The sequence below is a fragment of the Anopheles gambiae genome, chromosome 2, assembly GCF_943734735.2.
Source record: "Anopheles gambiae chromosome 2, idAnoGambNW_F1_1, whole genome shotgun sequence".
Classification (NCBI taxonomy): domain Eukaryota; kingdom Metazoa; phylum Arthropoda; class Insecta; order Diptera; family Culicidae; genus Anopheles; species Anopheles gambiae.
The window spans coordinates 80,976,585-80,997,497 of record NC_064601.1 but is presented as its reverse complement, the minus strand read 5'-3'; the positions used below and the strand labels follow the sequence as shown (position 1 = coordinate 80,997,497).

At 39.4% G+C, this 20,913-nt stretch overlaps 1 protein-coding gene across 1 annotated transcript; it reads left to right on the top strand.

The window, feature by feature from the left end:
- The first annotated feature begins 17,040 nt into the window (after positions 1-17,040).
- LOC133390990 (uncharacterized) lies at positions 17,041-20,086 on the top strand. The gene has a single exon (XM_061640503.1). The coding sequence runs from the start codon at positions 17,041-17,043 to the stop codon at positions 19,876-19,878; it is 2,838 nt and encodes a 945-aa protein (XP_061496487.1). The 3' UTR covers positions 19,879-20,086.
- Positions 20,087-20,913: the final 827 nt, after the last annotated feature.

Below are 20,913 nucleotides of genomic sequence, written 5' to 3'. Positions count from 1 at the left end.
ATTGTGGCAAGGCGCCCTCCATTTTAGGCTACTTTCTGGGTTTCAAAATTGGTAGCAATTGTTCGTCGGAGGCCTTGTATCGGTTTTCTAACTTCTCTGCTTTAGCGATATGGTTTTCAACAGCTTCAACTATTTGGTTCTGATCGCCGTAGAACAAAATTTTGCTCAGGTAACCTTATTCTAAATGCAGGGAATTTATCGATGCCTATCAATAAAGCCGCATTTAAATCATTCCTGCACAAAACAATCGTTATCTTGAAGTAGCCTTAATGAAATGTACAATGAAAATGGCATTGTACAGTTTAAAATCATTTAATTCTGATCATTAAGAATAGACAGATACGCTACAATACGCTGCATTTGCATCCATAGATTGTCCAATGTTAATTGAAAACAAGAAGTTCAACTATTGCTGCTACGTCCTCAAACCATTACGATGTTTTGAAGTTAACTTCAATCGATCAGAGTATGACTTTGCAAGTATAGCGTTGTTTATAGAGCACCGTTAAAAGGATTGATGACTTTAGAAATGTTCATCATAACCTACTTTTTTGTAAAGAGAAACCTCTGCAATATCCACAAAATCACTGGAAATAGAGCAACATAAACGATGTATCAGAGAACTAACTTAAATCTTGAATATTGATCAATACATCAATCATTTTGAGATTGTAAAACGTTATCAACCTTAGCGTTAAATTACATAAACCCGGTTCAATATTGACTCATTAGCTTGGGAATGTTAGAAGCACACCATCATGCTTTGACAACAGACACTGTTTGATGAGAGAGGCACAGAAAAAAAACAGTTAAGTGTATCTTTACGTCCCATTGGAATAACAAATGTCTGCTTATAAAAACATTTCGAGGTGCAATTATGGCCAGTTGCACTCAAGTGACGTTAGTGCAACGAGTGTATATGGAGTGCAAATACTAAGGGAAGTTTTAAATTATTCAAGCAAATATGAACGATTGCTTGCAGTTGTGTTTCTTGGCAAGCTTGGTGGTTATTAGATTAGCACATACGAAATTAAAATGTGGAACGTAACAAGTTTTTGCAAATGACCTTTAACTTCGACAATTGGGGAAATTGCATGAAATAAAATAATATAAAATAAAAATATATACGAACATACGTAGATCTGGTTCTCCTGTTATGGGTAATCAATGAGTTACTGATAGCCAAGCCAATTAGTGGTACAGGACAGGCCTTGGCCGTCAACGGTTGTTGCGACAAAGAAGAAGAGCATATCAACAATCACATTCTGTGACTTCTTGTTACCATCTAAACAAAACCTTCTTGCCACTGAAAAAACCTCCAAACCTATGTCCATGATCTGCCAATAAACTAATCTAAAAATGAAATATCAGGTACTATTCGCAAGCCAAGGCTAGTGAACTTCGTTTGATTCGTAATTGCAATAGACAAAATATAAAGTTCTGGAAACAGCTCGTCATTGTTGGAAAACAATTTGTCTCGCAAGAAATTACTTTCTATTCCACGACTCGATGTAAATAGTTTCGCAGACACTGGACTGTGGTAAGACAAACAACCTCAAATACATCAGGTATATCCTTCCTAGCCAACTCCTGGGTTGAAATCGAGGGGGCAACAATTGAAACTTTTATGACCGGAAAAGTGTTTGAACACTGAGACACTTTTGGTACATGGTATCGTGCGATGCGAAGAACAGATAACTGGATGAAAGTAGTGAAGAGAGCATATTTTGTAGATGAAAATATATGTAGTTTATGATTCGTCGCATACGAACGTCACATTCCTGGTGCAATTGATTGCGGTTGTTTGAAAGTGCTTGCCAAAATAAAACCCAAAGTAAATTAGCTTTGTTTATTTCTAACGCGTGGTTGAAAACTTCCGGTGGATAACAAAAGGGGAACCACTCCCGCGCACGTGGCTCGTGGAGGTACGAGCCTCTGAAGATAACAAAGTCAATGTCCGGTTACATTGTGGTACCGTAAACGCTTCTATCACCCGCGGTGTTCCCGCGCTGATCTGTCGCCAAAAGTGGATCGGGTTTGTTTGCGCGGGAGTGGAAAAGTTTCGTTATTTTGCTGCTGTCTGCAGCCTCAACCCGTTTGCCGTTGTCCGTGCAATCCGCTGCATCCGTGCCCGTAGTTTCCACATGCACCAGCAGTCAGCACCAGCAGCAGCACCCCGGCAGAGTGATATTGTAGCAGATAAAACAACAATCCTCGAAGCACTTGTCGGAAATTGGACTCGTTTCGCTTTTCCGATAGTTTTCCGAAAACTGTTTACGAGAGCATCTTTCGCCAGCGCGAGTGCGCCAGTGCCATCCCGGGTGGTGTTCCGGATGCGCCGGAAACAAATAGTAGCAAACAAATAATAAACTTAGAGTTTACTGCTTCCGCTTGATCGCGATTATTTCGTGCTGGTGCTTTTTTGTTGCTGTTGAGAGGGTTTCGAGTTTTGGGTTGCATTCGTAAAGCGGCATGTGTGCGTTTGTGTGTGTATGTTTGACACCGACAGTATGATTGGATTGGAATTGGACGCAGATCCTGCACTGCTTTTACTGCGAAAGTAGTGCACGATCGTGCCGGCTGCATTCCTGATGGCAAACGGGTACGCCATGGCCATCGGACACTCGAGAATGAATATCTTACAATCAATTCTCCGCCACCGTGTGCGTAGATGGCATCCAGGAACGCGTGTGGCGTGGTTGGAACGTCGAAATAAACATTGAAGTGGAAATATCGTAAAGTGGACACACTAGCCGAGAATGCATTCAAGGGTGTTGGATTCGGGTTTGGAAAGCTTTCACACAACACGTGACGATTATTTACGGTCGCGTGTGCTGTGTTTGTGCGTTGGTGGAGTTTCCGCGGCATTGGTGGATTATTTAGTATTTCCCTTTTTTATATCCATTGCAGCTACAACATCGGGTAACTGTGTTAAGGGTAGGCTTTTAAAACTCCCTAATCGAAAGGGAAAAAATGCATCCGATGCATAAACACCCGGTGAACCGGTAGACATTCCGGCATTCCAGCTGCACCGAAACCGGTCATAGGTATGTGGTCCGTCCGTCGTTCGTTCTTGTGGCGTTTGTATCCGGTGCACCAGGAATGAAGTGCCGCTTGCAATATGCATCGTTGTCGTTATTTATGGGCAAGGGCTCTATATTCGTTTGCCATCCGTAACCGAAACCGAAAAACCATTCGAAAGTGCACTGCGCTGTGCCTCGGGGGAGATTCCTTGGGAGAGCTTTTGGTTAGGATTCTGCTTTGAGCGCTTGGTATAGTGGGTAGGCTTTTGGATACCGAAATGGATGGGAAGAATTTCGTAGCGAGTTTACTAAAAGGTCTTTGGTTTGTTTGTGTATGCATTCCTACTGCGGGGATATATTTGGCCAAAGGTATAAAACTTTCGTACGAGGCATGTTGAGTGGTAGAGTCATCAAATTAAAGGTTATTTTTAATATTGAATAAGTAGCAGAATTAATTGAAGGATAAAATTACTATTATTATTTTTGATGTAGCTTTGAGATACTTCATGCTTCATACAAAATAGGTATTTGAGGCCTTGTTCTTCTTCATCTTGACCCATCTGAAACAAGCGTTGTGAAAATATTGATATTTGTAGAGCCCGTAAAGCTCAGCAAAATTAATTTCGTCCTGTGGTGTTATTCTTATACATGGTAAGGCTGATTTACTGTTGCATTTCATGTAGTTCAATTATTCCCATTAATTACAAGTTGATATAACTGACATTGCACGCATCGCAAAATAAAATATGTTAAATTAAATTAAAGTCTTTTTAGGCCGTCCACAAGGACAGAGGAGGCGTGGTAGGCCCAAATTGAGGTGGCAAGATGGCGTGGAGGCGTCCGCCATTAAGGCCGGGATAACGGACTGAGCGGTTGTAGCGCCGGATAAGTAAGTAAGTAATGATTTAATGTTAAGGATAGATTCTCGTTAACCGTCTTTGAAAACGGTTCTGACTTCATTTTTACAAATATTAAAAGGTACTCTGCTCTAACACACTTAACTTAGTTTACTTTTCTCGTCCCTTCTAACTAGGTATGTCTCCAATTAGAATCGTATAAACTTTCTCTCGCACTTGTCTTTCGTCGTATCTAGTGTTGCCTGTTGGATTTCCTTTACATTCGGCAGATTTCAAATAATTTATTTCGCCCGGCCAGTGTAGCCAGTGTGTCAGGCGCGTCAAACGGTTTCGTCACAAGATTGATATTGATTTCAAGTGAAGGTAATTTATTGTTTTCTTTGTTATGGTGCATGTTATTACGCTTATTACGTACCAATCGGAAAAATTTCACTGATCGTATTTGCTACTTGATTTATTCTGTTGATTTATTCCAATCCGGCGACCAGATGAGGTCCTAAAGGCCCTATCACATTTGGAAGGTTGGAATGAAATTGGTACATCAAACGGCGACCGATTTTACATCGCCAGAAAAAATTCTGCAAAAAATTGGTCTAGACCAATGCAGAATCTGTCAAGTAGGATAATTCCACTTTCAAGGTGTAAAACGGTGTTTAAAAAAAACACATAAACCAGTTAGGAAAGTGTCTTTGTAAAACAACTCCTTCGGTAAAAAAAAAATATTATTTTAAATAAAAAGATATATTTTACATCAAATTCTGTTTCGTTAATCCAACCGTGTTAGCGAAGCGGATTTTGCTGTGAAATGTGGCCAACGACAGATGAAGTCCGCAATTATTACTGTAATGTAGCGTATACTTGTAACTAGTTACTCTACTTAGTTAACTGGTTAGTTTTTGCTGCTTGAGTTAGAAAATGAGTTTAAGTAGCTTAACAGTTTTAAATTTTACTTTCAGACTCTAGTCTAGACTTCAGAAATACGGCTGCACTAAACTGTTCTTCCGAGAACAAGAAAAAAAATCCTTTTTTTCAAGCGTGGCTGTGAAATTTGGCTTTATATCTAAGTATGTGTAACTCTACATAACAAGTAAACAGTATACCGTAAAGTTAATAAGCAGATGCATCATTGACAATTTTATCCAGACAATACTTTGGAACTGCCCTTCGACTAACATTTATTCATTTCATGCAAATAATAATAAATTACTGGAATAAATTCGTTTCATCCTTTGTTTTTCATTGAAATCAGCTTATTTGGCTATCTGGTCTAGTTCATGACGAATTTATTAAACCCGATGTACTAATATAAATATTAAAGAAAAGCCTTTTGATTATAAACATAGATATTTCATATTGATCGAGATTGTCACAATCCTTTTTTGAGGCTTGGAGAGAAATTCTCGAGGTAAATAGTCATCTAATAATTTGTGTTTAGTTCATAATTTATCTTGATAAAAATTGATAAAAATATCTTGTAAAATTAACCTAAACTTTTCCGAGACAACGGCTCCTTGATCTTTGGCACTTTATAAATCCGATGCCGACAATAACCAAAGCCGTCTCATAAACACACTGTTACAGCCTTTCACGTCAAGCATGCACCCGATTCCTACCTCAACTCGTGGGGTGTGGGTTTGTGGTTGTTACTTCCGCAAACTTCCTTCTACCTTCGTCGTTCATCTACAACTCCTTCCGCAACAGTACTTCATCGTTCATCTACAACGTACAACGCTTCCATACCTCTGGGCACAATGAGCACAACTACATCATCGCGTTAAAGGTTGCAGCGCGTAAACATTGGTGAAAATCTTTGATCGAATTCTGACCACGTTACCATCATCGTCAGCGATATGTGCTTGATGATGGGAGAACGGTACCGCAACGAGCTAGAGCGCCGTGCCACCCGCCGTGTTGGTAGCGGCAATGCATATTTCATGCAGCATCGTAGGATATCATCGTCTTGCAAACACGGCTCATCGGCGCACGATCGGCGCTCATCAGGACGATAAAAATAAATTGATCTCCATTCGGCAATATCGAAGCGAGTGCCAATATCTAACACACCGAAACCTTAGCCGCTTTCCAGCTGCCCGGTCGGGTGCTGCGTACTCACGCACGTAGCCCGTCGTCGTTCTGCGACGGCTCGGTGGACGAGTCCTTGAGGGACAGTTAATGCAATGGACATCCGGGTACGAAGCGGCCGGCGCTCGAACCGGAGCGGCCGGGTGGGCAATCTTGAGCAGGAAAGATGGGTGGCCAGGATTCGAGCGCATATCCTGATCGCCCGGAATGCTTGAACCGGATCAAGGATGCGGCTGAATATCAGCGGCAGACAGAGAACTTCCAGTGATTGTACCAAAGCTAATGCAGAAGCTCTCGAAGCGGTCCCGAAGGAGGCAAGGGCTGATGCTGAAGGTTTCGCTCTTTGTGGGCGAATGAGCGTGTGTGTGTGTGTGAAATGGATGATGGTGCTTTCTAAATCAAGATGCCTTTCCATTGCCACCATTGCCAAGCCACGTCGGTGGCTTTTCTGTCGACGGCAAACGTTTCGATACGGCGTGTGTGTCAAGATCGAACACAGCACGGGTCGAGGACGATCAACACCGGCGACACGCTGGATGGCGTGGTGGTTTGGCCGTGCTGATGGGAACTTTGGCCACATGGGGCCGCTAGAGGAAATACCCATCCATATAACGTTGTACATATATATTTCTGCACATTTTCAATTGATAGGGAAAGCTTTATTCTCGGTTTCATAAAATCCGTCCGTCCGGTTTTGGGGTACGGTGTACGGCGATGGCTTGGATGGCTTAACAAGCTCGCCCGCAAGGGACTTTCTTACCAGGACGAGCGAGTGAGGGGGGGGGGGGGGTGGTTTCTTTCCTGTACTTGCAGCCCTACCTTCCTACCGTTCGACACGGGGAGAAAATCGCACAATGATGCAGGATAACGGATGCACGAAACGAAAGCTCTGCCAACGGGTACACCATTATCCTTCGGAGTGCGGGTAGGTGGGTGTTTGGATCGGCCGGCATTTGGCCTTGGTGTCTGATGTGTTCTTTCTGCTCGTACGTAAGAACAACCTCCCACCAACCAACCAACCAACTAGCCGGCTCGATCGGTATTATGTAGGATTACTGGAGTGTGGAATATAAATTTGCTGATTCGAAAGTTGCCAGCTGATATCGCGCTGCCTTGCGGAAGCGTGCACTGCGGACCAGCTAGAGACGATGAATGGCTATAGAAACAGAGAGTGTGTGTTCCGTTCCGCTATTCTTCTCGAGCACTCAACACTTGATTTTCTTAATATTCACTTTGAAGGGTTGGGAGCGACAGTGTGTTTGGTGCGTAAGGTGGTAGTGGTTGGTACGTTTCTCGTCGATCCGTTAGGGTACACGCATCTACGTAAAATGGTGGAAAACGATTTCGATATGCAAAAATGGAATAAACAGTTTGCTGAGCGAAAATTGTTCGCACTTGTTTAGGAATCAAATTTAGATGAAATTTAAACGTCGGATGAGGATTAATATATTATAATACATAAATTCAGGTAGTTTCTATATTCAACAAAATTGTTTGACATTTTGTTTGTTGGTACAAATTTATATTTTTTTTACCGTTTTCCACTAACAAAAGGATCTATACAATTGGTTTACACATATTCGATTCGATTTAAATTAGTTGAAAATTGGCCAGCATATATGCATTATTCACACACATGTAGTTGTCGATAAAACGGTCCACTCGAAGAGATAGCTTCGAGTTTGATATCGATACAAGAATATTCATGTTGAGTTGAGAATGCTTGTTGAGACTGCAACATTTTAAATTTTTGAACATTAACTTAAACCTTTTTTTATAAATATTTAGAGTATGTTATTTATTTTCAGTGGAGCACCGATTATCCGGGCTCATCGGGACTTGACCTCGCCCGGATATGCGAATAACACGGATTAAGAATCAAACGATATATTTAATAACAAATTCCTTGCAATTTTTGGAAATAAAACGATTGTTTTGATAAAAATTGCCCAGTTTTTATTAACTACATGTTTTCCAAGAATGTGAAATTTAGAATATTTGAAATTTACCATGAATTATATTGTTTTTTGTTATGCCCATGAGCTATGATAACCGATTTTTTAAATATCCTCCTCAGCACGCAATGTCACCATTGTATTGAACTGTCATTTCTCAACAGCACGGATAAACGGATGACCGGATAAAAGGTACCCGTATAAACGTCGCTCCACTGTATTTATTGATTAATTTTCTTTATTTCAAGCTTAGATTATCTATCAAATTCTTCCGACATGATACATCTTAATTAAACATAACTTTGATAACTAACATAAATAAAAATTTATCGCCCTAATAACTAGTTAAAAATAACTAACTTAAGAATGAAAAATAGAAACAATGTTAATGCAAAAAGGCCTCTATTCTACCAATTATTTGATAGAGGCTTTCAGCCGATTGGTCCCTTTAACCTCTTTTAATCGGTAGATCAATGCTAATCTTAAAATATGAGTTGGTAACGTCTCTCTTTCTTTCATGTTCTCATTTAAATTTTCCTCTTCTCTTCATACCAAGTTTTTCGTTGAATAGTTGTAAGAATAAGTGTCACCCACCAAGAGCTCGACATCATCACACTTTAATTACTTTTATTACTTGCGAAAAAATTTCAATATTTCTTTTATCAATATTCAATGATTTATTAATATTTCTACTACTTTGCAATTGTTTAATTCTCACTACTCCTCCTGCACTTCAAAAAAGTTGGGTTTTCCATACCATGGGAATTTACTCACTCACTCAATTAAAGGAATAACTCATACTAATGAATCAATTCTTTTTACCCATCACTAGTATGTATATTGTTTTTCAGCTATTCAAGCAAGAGTACTTTTGATAATCTTTCGTTGTTATCATTTACAGCGTTTATCAATTTTACAGCGTCGCCTTGGTACGAATGGCCACAATAAATGGTGCAAATATCAGATAACGATATTTTACGAGTTCTGGTTAATTTCACGACCTAATCGGGCAAGACAGTCGGTATAAGCCAAAACAGCGCTAAGTTCCATACAAACAGTTGAAGTGCACGCAACAAGAAATAGGAATGAGCAATAGTGATATAGATGTTGTTATGGGATGAATTTCATCTTCTATGTGAAGATGTGAATTGTGTCTTTCTTCACATTTATAGGCAATAATGCAGTTCTGTGTGAATTTTGAAAACAATACGTTGACATTGAAAGTTCATTACTTGTGATTCAGATTGACTAACTTTGTTAGAAGTATCCTAAACTCTATTGAGTAAGTAAATTCCACCTTCCTCTTTATTCATCAGTGTTGTGAGTACACCGCAAATGTGTAGAGAGGGAACTGTTGTAGAGTTATGCTACTTAGAAGAAGAAAACTCCATCGCGATTGAATTGCGATGGCGGGAGGAAGAGAGAGGATAAAAGGACCGGAGGACGAATCTCTGGCCTCTTTTCGCGCCTGTTACTCAGGATAATAAAACTAATTTTGTGTTTTTTTGCCACCATGAATTATTTACGGAATTTTCTTTGAGTACTTTTTCGCAACATTCAGATTATCGGCCCGGTTATCGCTAAACATTGTGTTTCGCTGACATTGTGCGTTCAGGGTTTCCAACGTACATCGCCCACGGGGCCCTCCTTGCTAATACAGTTGCATATTCTATCAACTGTTATAGATGCTGGTCTAAAGATCTGCGGGGCCCTTCATCGACGGGGCTTACTTTGCTTACTTTGCTTACCGTTAAAATCGCCACTGCTCCATACGTAGCACTGACTATCCTGCTATGGTAACAAATCAGTCTCTGAAGGCCAAGCTCACTTCACTACACTGAGGTACAGGCAGGCCTTGACCGACAGCGGTTGTTGTGCCAAAGAAGAAGAAAGGGGAAGGCTAACATTTTCTCGAAGTCGATTTTTTTCGGGCCATGTAAGCTATCCATTGTTAGGCTTGTGAATGCTTCTTTCTAGTAAAAAGGAAAAGGATTAGCAAACAAACATATGCACTGTGTACATGTAGCTGTTTTAAACTGTTTTAGTGATTGCTTCCGTTGCTTGTTCGTTGACAATAACTAACCAAAGAATTTGTTAGCGTTGCTACTCGTACGAGCGTTTTTTTATTTATCAAACAACATGCATCATGTATTTTTTTTCTTTTTATCAAATATTGCAGGATCATCAGTAGCAACATCCTAAAAAAGGTGTTTGTATAACTCAACATTTTTTTTGTGATTTTGTTCTAAAACTGAGACGTTTCTAACAAACCAAGGACCTGCAAAAAAAAAAACTTGTCGTGGCGATTTTTCTGGCAACTAAGTTCATCATTTCCTAAGGTTCAGAAGGTACATAAACGCCTCCAAACCATATAATCTATCCTCAAACAGATAATAAATTATTAAATGCGCATTCTATGTTCCACACTACTTCTAGTTCCAAAGCAACATGGAGTCAGGCAGCAAAAGATCCTCCTTACACGGCGTGGCTTACCACATTCGATTGACGATGATCATTCTTTTTCGTGCCTACTCTTTGCACCGCCAAGGAAAGTTGCCTCAATTTGAGTTGAAGATGGAGGTAGCAGATGCAGGAAAATTCGACGACCTGGTGTTTCGCTACTCATCACTAGCGAAATCGAAAGGTACGGTTTTCATACAAGCTAAACATAAACAACCACCCAAAAAGCCAACGAAATCGAAAAAAATCCACCCAAATCATCCGTACACGCCAACGCGAAAAGAGCGACCAGCCATTACGGAAGGAACGCTGCTCACGAAATGGAACTCCAACGGTACCTTTTCAATTCCCATGTACTTTATTTCGTACCTGGAAGGATTTGAAACATTGTCCCCAGGTTCGCATACTTACCTTCTGTGCACTAATGCAACGATCGACAACAAACTCAAACAAAAATTAACACTACGACCACTGGACAGCAGCGATATACTTTCCTTTTGCGACGACATTGGAGCAACGTGTTACAGCTTCAGTAAGGAGCAATTTAATACGCTGGCAGATGAATTGCGGCAAGCTAGTATAGAAAAGCTAGGACAGATGCTCGTATTGCATGTTCGTTACAACAAAGAAGTTAACTCGAATTATTCTTCGTTAAACGTTTACGCCGATCTGATTTCTATATGCGTCGAGGAGCTTGAAGGAGGAACAGGGAAGTTTAAACTAAGCCAACAATTACTAACTGCTTGTGAGTCATCAATAATGGGGAAGCTGCGAGCTGTTCTTCATAGAGAATATGAAAGGCTTATAAGAGCAAAGCAGTGTGATGATAGAAGCGCCATCTGGGAAGAGATGCAATTCATGATCAATAAGTCCTTCTTTCAATCAGGTACCATGGAAACACCGACTTCAATGCACGACGAATCATGTTTCTTCAAGAAGGTGGATCGTGTTATACAGCAATTTTACCAAGAGTTTATGCTTGTTTGTGGGTCATTAAACGGGGAACAGCTGTACAACAGTGTTCTAGAAATAATGCCACACTGGGTCGACGATAGAATGACAACGCATAACATGCTGTTCATGCGACTGTTTGATTCAATGAAGTTGTCCCAACCTATTCCTATGGATTTAGACTATTTAAAACAACAGTTTGTCAGTATGAGGGTGAATCATTACTTTTCTAGATTCCAAATAGAATCACAGTCTAACCTTAACCAATGGAAGTCTAACTATCGATACATAGATGTTCGATCAGATCGACTTCAAGACACTAAGCTGTATAAATTTCTCAGTAATGAGTCTGCTTATGAACGTTACCAATATCACACAACAAGGGATATAATAGTGTATTCTCTTGTTGCATCACAAACAATTGAATTGGTTCAATGCAATGCATTATTCATACACTATGCAGCGAAAGATTTTGAGGAAAATATATGCGATGTACTTCGTAAATTAATCGAGTTCATTTTAGAGGTAGATTCCTACTCTTACACCATTATAATGACCATCGATCAGTCGAAGAAATCGATGCTGCCAGAAATTCAAAGATATACTAAAGAACATAAGCTAAAGTTAATAGTAGTCGAAGAAGTACTCGAAGCATGCCAAGATGAAGATTGTTTCATCGTACGCGATCTTACCGAAGAGGCAAGACTACAGTTGTATGCAAAACGTTCCAATACAACTTTAAATATTTTTGGAACCACGATATCGCCGAGTAGCATTTTGAATGACGATGATAGCTTAAGCTTCGTGTGTATCTTTTTGGACAATTACTATGAGCTCGATAATATAGCATATATTGAATCGAAGGAAAAAAACTTTGAAGCAATCAAGCATCAGTATATTCCACGCACAGTCGTTCCATGCTCGAAAGAAAATGAAAACCATGCAAAAGAACAGGAGGAAACCGATGTTTTCTTTTGTCCACTGTACAAAAACGAAATATCGTTTGACGAGTTTCGATTTAGTAGCCCCAAGTTTTCTCAAATGCTCAAATCAGTTTCATCTGCAAATGATGATGTACAGTATACCGTTCCTGATGTTTTCACGCAGCACGACGAAGAGAAAGTACACATCTTACTCGATGAAGCAGGAACGGGAAAGTCAACGTATTTCACGTGGCTTGCACATGCTCTATCGATCGCTAACCCTGCACATTATGTGATTCGAATTAATGATTCACAGTATTGCACGGATTACAAAAGATGGCAAAACTCTGACATTAAGTTGCTTGATGATACTGCAATCTTAAGATGTCTGTATCGTTTAATCCATCTCACGCATTTCGTTTCGAACGTTTACAGTTTTTGGATCAAAGCGACTGATGTTTTCCGAAATCAAGCTGATCGAGCTGCAGACCTATTTACTTTAGTTAACGGCAAAATTTATGTCAACACGCGTAAAGCAAACCCGTCAAAATTTACATGGGCACAGTTGATCGAGCTGAAGATTTTCCAGGAAAAATTCAATCAAAAACAACTGATTATCTTGTTCGATGGACTTGATGAAACTGCTCCTTTTTATAAAGAGTTCGTAGTGCAATTATTTGCAAGGGTTGCAAGTTTGGAAGGTATTCGAACTCTGTTCATCTCAACAAGGCCGTATGATTACATACAACAGTTAGAAAGTACATTTTCTAACAATAGAATGTATTGTCTTAAACAATTATCACAGTACGATCAGCTGCAGTTTGTTCATAATTATTTGATGCATGAGCTAGAAGATTACAAACATTGCGATGCAAACAAGCGGCACAAGATTTTAGGGTTTCAATATCATTGGATGGTACACTATTTGAAGGATTTAAAGCGAATACCCTTGCTTCTTCATATGGCATGCGTCATAAATCTACCAATTGCAAGAAATAACGTGGACTTTAAACGCTGCATTGTACCTAAAGCATATCTAATACAAACAAATGCTAATATTTTAGATCAAATCGAAGATTTCATCAAGCAGAAACTAAAAATTTTAAGCATTCATAAAGCTGGCTTGACAGAGATGGCCCTTTTAAATCCTCATCAGCAAGTGGTCCATGAAAAGTTTTGTGAAAACATTAAAAAACGGCATATTTTATCGGCAATGCTTGTAATGTTTGAGCAAAATCAGATAAATATGCTATTGACATCACATGACATCGTGAGAAGTAAAAAAATTATTAACGAAGTGCATAATGGAATTGAAAAAACTGGAATCATTACTGGAGCTTATGATGGACTTCCTCAGTTCACTCATAGAATATTTGCTGAGTACTTTGCAGCTTGCTGGATGAATGAAAACAAGCAACGTATGAGAAATGAGAGCTTCTTCCATTCATGGTCATTTTGGATAGTTCATTTACACAAAATGCGTGACTTTTTCAACCGAATAATTCTACAACAAAGCAAAGGATGTGATCTTCACATGGCCGTTGTAAATCAATCCACCACTATAGTAAGCGAGATACTGTCGAAAAATCCATCAACCGTATTGGTGAAAGATGATCTTGGTCGATTTCCTCTTCATTTGGCAGTTACGTACCCATCACTGAATATAGTTAACTTGTTACTCGATAAGATGTCCGTTCAGTCTATTAACACAACAGATCATCTGTTTGGATGGAGTGCCATAGACTACGCATTCGCCATCCGATGCATTGAAATAGCTAAAAAAATAGTATTAACCGGAGCAACAGTCAACGAACACATACTTCTTCAACAGATACTTTCAAACAACTTATATCAACTGTTGTATGGTGTTTATTTTTATGGAGAATATCTTCAGTCAAATGAATGCTCAAGAACAATTGCAAATCGTCTTCTCATTCGAGTGGTGGATCACATACTTAACAAACAGCGTGTTGATATCTTCTCTCGTCTCGAGGTATTGGATTCGAAAACAGTTCTTGAATTTTGCATAACTAAAAACTTTCTAAAAATATTCAAACAATTTGTATTGCAAATCAACGATCCATCCAAGATTTCTGATAAAGAATTAAAACGATTCGCCCGGCTGGCACTAGAGAACAATGCTCACGACGTAATAGTTTATTTGATCGAAGAACGTAACATTGCTCTACCCCAAATGAACAGCATGGTCGGTCTTATTTCTGCTCTCAAATATACGATACAAAACAATAAGCTTACTTCATTCAAAGCAATCTTTCATCATCTCTGCATTCAACAAAACATACTGATGAATGAGGAAACTGATATTCCTGATGACTATTGTACTCCAAGCATGCCACCATTCGAGGAATGTTGTGTGATGTATGATCTTTCTCCTGAGGTATGCTGCGTACTTTCCTGTAATAATGTTCGGTTACCATTGCCTGAATATGATGAAAAAGACATCCTTTATAATGGATATGTGCTCGAAGCCCTTTTGGCTTATTCAGTTCACGAGGGAAATGTCCGCATGCTCAGATACATTCATCTCAAGACCAAAATGGTCATCACCAACAGACTCATCGCAATGATCATGAGATTACTTCCGAAAGGTAAAGATGTATGTCATAAGAAGTCGATGCCTGCATTTCTGTATCTTCTCGACAATTCCACCGATCTGGACGGTGTGGACGATGAGGGTCGAAATTTGCTTCATATGACTGCTCAAAATGGCTGTTTCTTCATGATGCATTGTTTGATTGTACGAGGATTCCACCCAGCTACAGTAAACGCCACAAAGACCTGGAATGTGTTTCACTATGTTGCGTTCAATGAGGAAGGGAATCGTTCGAATAAAATCTTGGAATATTTGTTGAAACGTTGCAACATGATTTGGTTCGATCAGTTAGATAACATGCTACATTGGAATGACCGTGAGATAGCTGACAGCTTCTCCATCAATCTGAATGTAACTCAAGATACAACAAATATGGCTTGGCTAACCAAACAACAATACGGTTTGCTGGCTTGGTTGTTTTTGCTTGACAAACGACATACAGCTAAGGTGTTGAATGACCTGGAACAACAGGAAGTTTACCAGTGTATGAACCATATAGTTAAAGGCAATCATAAGACTTTGTTGATCAAAGAAGTTCGAGATGACATTCCTCAATTCACTCATAGAATATTTGCTGAGTACTTTGCGGCTTGCTGGTTAAATGAGAACAAGAATCGTATGAAGAACGAGAGCTTTTTCTTTTCGTGGTCATATTGGAATAATGAATCAAGAAAAATGCGTGACATCTTCAATCGAGTAATTCTTAGAGAAAGCAAAGGATGTGATCTACACATGGCTGTTATAAATCAATCGCCAGATCTAGTACGCGAGCTACTGTCGAATAATCAATCAGCTGCAATGGCAAAAGATACCGTAGGTCGAATGCCGCTTCACTTGGCAGTTACGTACCAATCACTGAATATAGTAAACTTGTTGCTCAAAAAAATGTCCATTCAGTACATTAACACAAAAGATCACCTATTGGGATGGAGTGTCACAGACTACGCATTCGCCAGTCGATATTCAGAAATAGCTCAAAGAATATTGGCAGCCGGAGCAACAGTCGATGAACACATACTTCTTCAACAGATACTTTCCAACCAACTGTCTTCGTTGTTATGTTGCATTAAATTTTACGGGAAATATCTTCGGTCAAATGAAAGCTCCAGAAAATTTGCAGAAAGTCTTAACATTCAAGTGGTCGAAAATATACTTAACGAAAGGCGCGTTGACATTTTCTCTCGTCATGATGAAACATATTCGAAAACAGTTCTTGAGTTTTGCATAAGTGAAGGTATCCAGGAAGTATTCAAACAATTTGTATTGCAAATCAACGATCGTTCCAAAATTTTTCAACAAGAAACCAATCATTTGTTTGAACTGGCATTGGAGAATGATGCTCATGATATAATTGTTTATTTTATCGAAGATCATAACATTCCTTTACCTCACATGGATAATATGGTCGGTCTTATTTCTGCTCTCAAATATACGATACAAAACAATAAGCTTACTTCATTCAAAGCCATCTTTCATCATCTCTGCATCGAACAAAACATACTGATGAATGAGGAAACTGATATTCCTGACGGCTATTGTATTGCAAGCATGCCATCATTGGACGAGGATCTTTCTCCTGAGGTATGCTGCGTACTTTCTTGTAGTAACGTTCGGTTTCCATTGCCTGAGTATGATGAAAAAGACATCCTTTATAATGGATATGTGCTCGAAGCTCTTTTGGCTTATTCAGTTCACGAGGGAAATGTCCGCATGCTCAGATACATTCATCTCAAGACCAAAATGGCCATCACCAACAGACTCATCGCAATGATCATGAGATTACTTCCGAAAGGTAAAGATGTATGTCATAAGAAGTCGATGCCTGCATTTCTGTATCTTCTCGACAATTCCACCGATCTGGACGGTGTGGACGATGAGGGTCGAAATTTGCTTCATATGACTGCTCAAAATGGCTGTTTCTTCATGATGCATTGTTTGATTGTACGAGGATTCCACCCAGCTACAGTAAACGCCGCAACTATTTGCAACTGGAATGTGTTTCACTATGTTGCGTTCAATGAGGAAGGGAATCGTTCGAATAAAATCTTGGAATATTTGTTGAAACGTTGCAACATGATTTGGTTCGATCAGTTAGATAACATGCTACATTGGAATGACCGTGAGATAGCTGACAGGTTCTCCATCAATCTGAATGTAACTCAAGATACAACAAATATGGCTTGGCTAACCAAACAACAATACGGTTTGCTGGCTTGGTTGTTTTTGCTTGAAAAACGACATACAGCTAAGGTGTTGAATGACCTGGAACATCAGGAAGCTTACCAGTGTATGAACCATATAGTTAAAGGCAATCATAAGACTTTGCTGATCAAAGAAGTTCGAGATGACATTCCTCAATTCACACATAGAATATTTGCTGAGTACTTTGCGGCTTGCTGGTTAAATGAAAACAAGAATCGTATGAAGAACGAGAGCTTTTTCTTTTCGTGGTCATATTGGAATAATGAATCAAGAAAAATGCGTGACATCTTCAATCGAGTAATTCTTAGAGAAAGCAAAGGATGTGATCTACACATGGCTGTTATAAATCAATCGCCAGATTTGGTACGCGAGCTACTGTCGAATAATCAATCAGCTGCAATGGCAAAAGATACCGTAGGTCGAATGCCGCTTCACTTGGCAGCTTCGTATCCATTAGCTGAAATAGAAAATGTGTTGCTCAATAAGATGTCCGTTCAGTCTATTAACACAAAAGATCATCTGTTGGGATGGAGTGCCACCGACTACGCATTTGCCAGTCGATACAGAAAAAAAATTAAAATGTTACTATCGACTGGAGCGACAGTCAACGAACAAATATTGTTTGCACAGATAATTTCTAATAATATGCGTCATACTTTGACAGGCATAGGATTTTATGTGGAATATCTTCAGTTTAATGAAAGCTCCAGAACAATTTCAAATCGTCTTTCTATAAGAGTTGCAGATTATATACTTAATACACAGCGTGTTGACATCTTCTCTAGTCTCGAGGTATTGGATTCGAAAACAGTTCTTGAGTTTTGCTTAGCTGAAGATTTCCTAGAAATATTCAAACAATTTGTATTTCAAATCAACGATCGTTCCAGAATTTTTCAACAAGAAACCAATCATTTGTTTGAACTGGCATTGGAGAATGATGCTCATGATATAATTGTTTATTTTATCGAAGATTATAACATTCCTTTACCTCACATGGATAATATGGTCGGTCTTATTTCTGCTCTCAAATATACGATACAAAAAAATAAGTTTACTTCATTCAAAGCAATCTTTCATCATCTCTGCATCGAACAAAACATACTGATGAATGAGGAAACTGATATTCCTGACGGCTATTGTATTGCAAGCATGCCATCATTGGACGAGGATCTTTCTCCTGAGATATGCTGCGTACTTTCCTGTAATAATGTTCGGTTACCGTTGCCTGAATATGATGAAAAAGACATCCTTTATAATGGATATGTGCTCGAAGCTCTTTTGGCTTATTCAGTTCACGAGGGAAATGTCCGCATGCTCAGATACATTCATCTCAAGACCAAAATGGCCATCACCAACAGACTCATCGCAATGATCATGAGATTACTTCCGAAAGGTAAAGATGTATGTCATAAGAAGTCGATGCCTGCATTTCTGTATCTTCTCGACAATTCCACCGATCTGGACGGTGTGGACGATGAGGGTCGAAATTTGCTTCATATGACTGCTCAAAATGGCTGTTTCTTCATGATGCATTGTTTGATTGTACGAGGATTCCACCCAGCTACAGTAAACGCCGCAAATAGCTGGAATGTGTTTCACTATGTTGCGTTCAATGAGGAAGGGAATCGTTCGAATAAAATCTTGGAATATTTGTTGAAATGTTGCAACATGATTTGGTTCGATCTGTTAGATAACATGCTACATTGGAATGACCGTGAGATAGCTGACAGCTTCTCCATCAATCTGAATGTAACTCAAGATACAACAAATATGGCTTGGCTAACCAAACAACAATACGGTTTGCTGGCTTGGTTGTTTTTGCTTGACAAACGACATACAGCTAAGGTGTTGAATGACCTGGAACATCAGGAAGCTTACCAGTGTATGAACCATATAGTTAAAGGCAATCATAAGACTTTGTTGATCAAAGAAGTTCGAGATGACATTCCTCAATTCACACATAGAATATTTGCTGAGTACTTTGCGGCTTGCTGGTTAAATGAAAACAAGAATCGTATGAAGAACGAGAGCTTTTTCTTTTCGTGGTCATATTGGAATAATGAATCAAGAAAAATGCGTGACATCTTCAATCGAGTAATTCTTAGAGAAAGCAAAGGATGTGATCTACACATGGCTGTTATAAATCAATCGCCAGATCTGGTACGCGAGCTACTGTCGAATAATCAATCAGCTGCAATGGCAAAAGATACCGTAGGTCGAATGCCGCTTCACTTGGCAGTTACGTACCAATCACTGAATATAGTAAACTTGTTGCTCAAAAAAATGTCCATTCAGTACATTAACACAAAAGATCACCTATTGGGATGGAGTGTCACAGACTACGCATTCGCCAGTCGATACAGAAAAAAAATTAAAATGTTACTATCGACTGGAGCGACAGTCAACGAACAAATATTGTTTGCACAGATAATTTCTAATAATATGCGTCGTATCTTGACAAGCATAGGATTTTATGTGGAATATCTTCAGATTAATGAATGCTCCAGAACAATTTCAAATCGTCTTCTCATAAGAGTTGCAGATTATATACTTAACACACAGCGTGTTGACATCTTCTCTAGTCTCGAGGTATTGGATTCGAAAACAGTTCTTGAGTTTTGCTTAGCTGAAGATTTCCTACTCCGGACTACCCGATTCAGATTCCGTGTTCGGAATCAATTCCAGAGCCGATTCCGATGCTGGAATCGATTCCGATTCCGCAGTCGATTTCGGAGTCGATTCCGGAATCGATTCCGGAGCCGATTCCGGAGCCAATTCCGGAGACGATTCCGGAGCCGATTCCAGAGTTGACTCCGAAGCCGATTCCAGAGTTGACTCCGGATCCGATTCCCGAGTCAGCTCTGGAATCGATTCCGCGATCAGACTCGGCTCCGGAATCGGAATTGACCTGGGAATTGCAATTTGTCCCGATAACGGAATCATAATTGAGTCCATAATTAGAATTAGCTCTGGAATGTGAATTAGTTCTTGAATTGATAAAAAGAAGTTTTAGATGCGAAATCAGTCCTTGAATCTCCATTAGAATGGATGTTTGTATGATTTTTTGGGTTATCAATACGTAGTATGATTTGACCCAGACGCCTATTTTTATGGCGATGCCGAAACTGACTCCGTTTGGAAGTCGATTCTAATTTAGGAGTCAATTCCGATTTGAGAGCCGATTTCGATGCCGGAACCAATTCCGATTCCGATTACGGAGTCGATTCCGGAACCGATTCCGATTCCGGAACCGATTCCGGAACCGATTCCGGAGCTGATTCCGGAAACAATTCTGGAGCCGATTCCGTAGTCGATTGGGATTCTGGAATCGATACCAGAAAACAGCGGAGCTAGCCGGAATCGATTCCGAAAAAACTTAATTTTTCCCATCACTAGTCAGGACTTAGTGGTGTAATAATGGAATGCTGTTAGTGTTTGAGTTAAACAACAATGTGTTACATTTTTAATTTATAATAATTATAGGCTGCTGTCATACAAAACAAAACATTCATCATAACGAAAACAAAACGACAACCAAAAAATAACGCTTGTTAGTGTAAACAACAATAAAAAGAGTTGTTTGCTACAATTTTGATGACAAGAATTGAAAATCGTAAAGACACGGGTATATTTATCGTACTCGCCTAGTGTAATTTCGATTTTCACTACCACATCTGGCAGTTGCTAATCGAAGCATTTTGCCTTTAAAATTCTAGGCAGCTTCATAAAATATGTTATTTTTCAATACGTACGATCACAGAAGCCATATCTTTCTTCGCGTACCTTTCCCCTTCCAAAATTGTCAAAAAAGAAGCCAATATTTTTGCGTTCACATACCATGCAGCA